The 6,443-nt window shown below is 40.2% G+C and overlaps 1 protein-coding gene across 1 annotated transcript in view; it reads right to left on the bottom strand.

Moving 5' to 3' along the window:
• Nucleotides 1–480: 480 nt before the first annotated feature.
• Nucleotides 481–6,443, bottom strand: part of RSPH3 (radial spoke head 3 homolog) — a 20,127-nt gene continuing 14,164 nt past the window's right edge. Inside the window, exons 7-9 of the mRNA XM_012806710.2 lie at nucleotides 4,673–4,835; nucleotides 1,468–1,554; nucleotides 481–927 (exon numbers count right to left, since the gene is read on the bottom strand). Of these exons, the coding sequence (XP_012662164.1) occupies nucleotides 623–927; nucleotides 1,468–1,554; nucleotides 4,673–4,835 (555 nt within the window). The 3' untranslated portion in view covers nucleotides 481–622. The remainder of the gene's footprint in view (nucleotides 928–1,467; nucleotides 1,555–4,672; nucleotides 4,836–6,443) is intronic.

Below are 6,443 nucleotides of genomic sequence, written 5' to 3'. Positions count from 1 at the left end.
TCACAGCAACTGGGTCTACAGGTACCTGCCACAATGCCTGGCTAACTTTTTCTAGGCTGTTCTCCAATTCCTGACCTCCAGCAATTTTCTGGCCTCAGCCTCCCACCAAAGAGGTTGGCCACCCAATGTTTAACTTTATACAGATCAGGGTATAGTTCTTGGTCCTTGCCTGGAGAGAGCACTGTAACTTTCAGTACATGTCATTCAGATATTCTCTCATGGAGTAAAACAGTTTCTACACAGAAGAAAGGCTAAATGGCTGACAGGACAGAAATCTAATATTAAATATCATATTTACTAAAAAAAAAGGAATAAACAAAATTAGAAGGGTAGAGGAAAAATATATTTGCTAGTTACATATAGTGGTAATTGGAAGATAGTAATTAAATAGAACTCTCATTAGAATTACAATATAGTCTTTGAATATTCTATTAAGTAAATAAATTAAATTTGTTTCTTTTATTAGTTTTATTTCATCACATTTGATTTGCCCAGTCCATGAGACAATAAGACATGCTGACTAAATAGACATAATTCCTATAGCCTGAGGGGACTCACACATCATCACCTGACTGCACTGTGGGTCAGTCATTAATTAGTTTCCTTACTCCCAAAGCTCCCTCTACTGTGAAAATTCCTCCTTCTCTGGGAGCTTCCTCATTGTTCTTTCTTCACTTTGCCCTAAGAACTCTCCTTCTTCTGCTGACTCTGGCCCTCTGTCAAACGGCACTCTCTGTAGGTAGTCTCTGTCTGACAACAGCCTCTGGGTCTGTGCAGTGCTTTGGTCTTGGAAGCCGTAAATGTAGGGTGGTGGGTCTCGCATTGCTGCAGGAGCGCCCTGCTCCCCCGCAGGCCTCAGGTTCTGCAGTCCATTCTCCTTGACATCATACATACTCAGTCTCCTCTCAACCACTTCACGAATCAACACTGAAAAGTTATATATTCAGAAGTCACCATGACTGTCCTATTTTTACCATATTTTAGTAGTTATAATGCTAATTTATAGAGAAGTACAAAACATCCATTAAACCATACCCCTTTCCTATATCATAATCTTTTGTAAAAGTCAGCATACTTGATTTCTATACCACTAATTGCATTTAATATGAATTATATTCTGTTTTAAGAGAGTATCATTCGTAAAGTAATGACAGAAGATATTAATATAGATCAAATTACAAAAGAGCTAAAAATAATATTGAGGGTAAAAATCTGGACCATTGTTAATATAACCAAGATATTAAAAGTTTAAGTACTAAAACTATAAAATTAATATCTCTTCAATTTATTCTTTTTACTAAAAATTTTAGAGATGGCTTCTATTTATTTATTCATTTTTAAGTAAAAGCAATAATTTATAGAGGAGAGACAGGAAATAAAGTATAGCTAGGAAAGCTTCCAATATAATGCAAGGGGTCCAGAAAGGGTTGCCCTAGAGATGGCTTTTAAATAAAATAAAAAACTTACTGTCAACCACTGTTCTTCCCACCATGCTGTATTCCATGGATTTTTCAACTTCATTCATTAGCCATGGAAGGAATCCTACCTCAATATCTATAATAAAAAAATTCCATTAAGTGGTTTTTATAAATCATTACAGAAAGCAAGAAGGTGCTTTTCCCTGAGTGTAACAGATTCATCAATATTGGTTTCCTCGCTTGATCTCAGCTAAAAGGATGAGAAGCGATCAACACTGGTTTCTTAATATGAAATGTTAAATAAATATATAACTTTTACCATGTTCTCTATATCTGCTCTGGTCAGTTTCATTTCTATGGCAGAAGTGATATTTTAGAAACTATGAGGCCCCCCCTGGAGTCAAGGCATCTGGGGCTGACTTCAGAGGTGAATCTGCGGTGGCTCAAGGAGGCAGGGTAAAGACATGGCCCTGGGAGAATGCCAGTCCAAATGCAACGCACATCTTGGCCTGGTGTCTGTAGCTCAGGGGCTAGGGCGCCGGCCACATACACCAGAGCTGGCAGGTTCGAATCTGGCCCGGCCTGCCAAACAACAATGGCAACTCCAACCAAAAAATAGCCAGGTGTTGCAGTGGGTGCCTGTAGTCCCAGCTACTTGGGAGGCTGAGGCAAGAGAATCGCTTAAGCCCAAGAGTTTGAAGTTGCTGTGGGCTGCGATGCCACAGCACTCTACCCAACGTGACATAGTGAGATTCTGTTTCAAAAACAAAACAAAACAAAACAAAACGACCAATGCAAATGCACCTCTGGGACTGAACATTGCCAGTAAGAAGAATGGCCCCCCTGAAGCCCAGGGCCTAAGAAAAGTGACCAGACTCACAGGGTACAGGTCAGAGGTCATTGGAGGAGGCAGCCATCTAGAAATGGGTCAGAAATTAGTTGTTTCCATTAGTAATAAGTTTATTCAGACTGAAATGGAAATCTATTCTGTAAGCATTTAAAAAATATGGTCCATTATAATATGCATTTTAAAGTTTCAAAATAGCTTTTTAGGGGCAGAGATCTAATTTTATTTTTCAATTGAATGACAATAGACAGTGTGATAGATTATTAATATATTCACTACTATAAATCATTTTAATCTCAGGCATGAATTTCATTTATAAGCTTTTAAATGGTCTGAGACTGACTTTTTGGACAATCTATGATAGTACAAAAGGTTACCGATCTCTGTGGCTAATAGTAAAAGGCCTAGTTAGAAGCCAGAAGGTAGCATGGCAGCATGGAACACACACTGGAGTTGGAGTCAGAGCTCCAGATCAGTTTGAGACCTAAACACTTCCACTGAGTGTTTGGAAGCAAGGCATTTGACTTAACTGAGCTTCATTTTCTACTTCTGAAAAATGGAAATTATATCTGTCCTAGGTTCCCACAGAGATATTGGGAGGAACAAATGATATCATGGACTAAAAAACACTATGTAAATTGGCAAGTGTGATATAAATGTAAACTGATAATACTTGTCTGTGATCTGACCTCTATGTATTGAACTGAATATATAACCAGTAAAAATTAACATTACTACATTAATAAAATCCTGTTGGTCAATGAAATTGATAAAGTACTATTGGCCTATACACAGGACTCTGCCGATGTGCTTTGCAAACCCGTGAAAGGAGAGTGGCAGTGAGGACGCATAAGCTTCCCCTCCCGCTGGCTGGCCACCTAGGGGTAGGCTTTGAGGGATGAGGACAGACAGCTATCAGGCCATGGGTTCCATGAAGGCAGAGATCAGGGGACCTCCTTTACCTCCAACTCTGAATACTGCCAGAGACAGGGTTAAGGGCCTAATGAAATAAATAAGTGACCTTGATAGCTGCCTCAAAGAGTTTTTGATTGGACTAGGAAGTCGGCTGAGAAAACATTAAGAATAATTACTTATCTACACATACTACCTTATTGTTTTCAAAAAGTTTCATGTGCTTTGACTTAGCTCCTAAATGTCCTCATTTCATACATGATGCAAACCAGAGGTCCCCATGGCAGTTAGTGATGAAATTGGGACCCAAATTCAAGTTTTTGATATCATGTCCATATTTCTTTCTACTATCCAAGGTTGATTTTCTTTTTTTTTCTTTTTTTTTGGAGACAGAGCCTCAAGCTATCCCCCTGGGTAGAGTGCTGTAGCCTCACAGCTCCAACTCCTGGGCTCAAGCGAGTTTCCTGCCTCAGCCTCCCAAGTAGCTGGGACGACAGGCACCCGCCACAACGCCTGGCCATTTTTTGGTTGCAGCCGTCATTGTTGTTTGGCGGGCCGGGCTGGATTCGAACCCGCCACCTTAGGTGTATGTGGCTGGCGCCTTAGCTACTTGAGCCACAGGTGCCGAGCCATCCAAGGTTGCTTTTTAATAAAGAAACATTGATATCCTAAAATAGATATCTTTGTAATACAGCTCTTATTAGTAATAGTACTTACTTAAAATGATTGTAACTGACTTGTCTCAGAGCTAAAACTTTCTTTTTTATTTTTTATTTATTATTATTTTTTTAAATGGAGGAGACAGAGTCTCACTTTGTGTCCTTCAGTAGGGTACATAGCTCACAGCAACCTCTGCCAACCCCTGGGTCCCTGGGTTTAAGTGATTCTCTGGCTTCACCCTCCCAAGCAGCTGGGATTACAGGCGCCTGCCAGAACGCCCGGCAATTTTTGGTTGAGACAGGGTCTCACTCTGGCTCTCCTTCTGGCTCATGCTGGTCTCGAACCTCTGAGCACAGGTGATCCACCCGCCTCGGCCTCCCACAGTGCTGGGACTACAGGTGTGAGTCACCAGCCCGGCCAAACTTTCCAACTCAAAGTAAAAATGGGCATGAAATAAAAATTTTTTTTTTTTTAAAGAGGCAGAGTCTCACTTTGTCACCCTTGGTAGAGTGCTGTGGCCTCATAGCTCACGGCAACCTCCAGCTCTTGGACTTAGGCGATTCTCTTGTCTCAGCCTCCCGATTAGCTGGGACTACAGGCACCCACCACAACACCCGGCTATTTTTTGTTGCAGTTTGGCTGGGGCCAGGTTCAAACCCACCACCCTTGGTATACAGGGCCAGTGCCCTACGCATGGAACCACAGCCACCCCCCCCAACCCTCCTGGGCCTGAAATAAATTTAACCATTAAGAGGATGCTTATTTTTTATTTCTTTTTTTTTTTAAGAGGATGCTTATTATAACACAGTTAACCTTATAAAAAATATCCACAAACCTCTTTCAATGGGGTCATAAAAGTAGCCACTATCCCTGAGACTGCTGAACACAGACGGGAGAAGGTCAGCCAGGTAGCGCTGTGCAAACGCGCGGGCGGCGATCTTCTGTGATGTCTCTTGATGCTTGTGCACTATTTCCCACTGCTGTTGCTTACGACGCTCCTGCCAAGGATAACATACATGATTTGTAACTCTTAAGCCTTCCCTAAATACAGAATTTAGTGAAGTAAATAAGTGGGAAAATTTGCATTTATCAAAAAATGGACAGCAAGGCCTCTATCAATTAACAGTTCATATTTTTCATCAAGGATTAATGAACTTCAACAACTAGTACGGACTGAATTCAAAAAGGTATAAAAGATAAAGCTCATCTCCTAATCCTTTTTTTTTCTTTTGCAGTTTCTGGCCAGGGCTAGGTTTGAACCCGCCATCTCCGGCATGTGGGGCTGGCACCCTATTCCTTTGAGCCACAGGTGCTGCCCAAAAGGTTATCTGGCCAGGCGCTATAGAGACAGCAGTATCTATCATTGAAAAAAATTTTTTTTTTTGCAGTTTTTGGCTGGGGCTGGGTTTGAACCTACCACCTCTGACATGTGGGGCCGGCGCCCTACCCCTTTGAGCCACAGGTGCCGCCCCCTGATCCATTTTTGAGTAAAATAATTTCAAGATATGTCTGACTATATGGATGATACAAATGATAATAATAACATGAATTTTTAATTAATATTATCATGAATTATTACAGACAAGATAATTATAATTGTTTAGACATCTTCAGTGAAAGAACTCGGGCAAATGAATAAACTCATCTGTAATAATTCTTTGAATTCATAAAGCTGAAATGGTTCTTAAGATTATGAAAGTCTGGCTTGGTGCCTATAGCTCAAGTGGTTAGGGTGCCAGCCACATACACCGGAGTTGATGGGTTTGAATCCAGCCTGGGCCTGCCAAACAACAAGGACAACTACAGCCAAAAAGAAAAAAAAAAGCCAGGGTTGTGGCGGGCGCCTGTAGTCCCAACTACTTGAGAGGCTGAGGCAAGAGAATCTCTTAAGCCCAAGAGTTTGAGGTTGCTGTGAGCTGTGATGCCACAGCACTCTACCCAGGGCGACATAGTGAAACTCCGTCTCAAAAAAAAAAAGATTATAAAAGTCTTATTCTTTGCTATTTTTCCTTAAGACCATGTTATATCTATAAAGCTAATAAACTGTCTTCTCTCATGTTGAAGTGGGAACATTAATGTATTTTCCAATCAAATCTATTTTGAAAGTTTAAGCAAATACAAATCTAGAGAGTTAGTATTCATTTTTCCCATAATATGTTTCCTAATAGTAAGAAAAAAAATATTTTTGATAAAGATTTCACAGACTGGGTGGCACCTGTAGCTCAAAGGAGTAGGGTGTCAGCCCCATATGCCGGAGGTGGCGGGTTCAAACCCAGCCCCGGCCAAAAACTGCAAAAAAAAAAAAAAGATTTCACAATTTCACAGATTATTTGAAGAAAGCATGTTTTGTGCTTATTCTATATTCATAAATAATGCCTTATATTTTGTACAATCCTTACTGTAAGAACTATTATGCTCTTTGTATAATTAATAATTCATTTTGGAGTAAAACTTACAGTCCATTTGATTAGGTATTGAGTAGAATTTCCCAACAACTAAACTATTCTTTATAATAAGTTAGGCCCTTTGGGAAATTATTTTATTTTATTTTATTTTATTTTATTTTTTGAGACAGAGCCTCAAGCTGTCCCCCTGGGTAGAGTGCC

This window comes from Otolemur garnettii, unplaced genomic scaffold (genome assembly GCF_000181295.1).
Source record: "Otolemur garnettii isolate 467f Iridium unplaced genomic scaffold, OtoGar3 scaffold00056, whole genome shotgun sequence".
Taxonomy (NCBI): Eukaryota; Metazoa; Chordata; class Mammalia; order Primates; family Galagidae; genus Otolemur; species Otolemur garnettii.
This window is presented reverse-complemented; position numbering and strand designations above follow the sequence as displayed.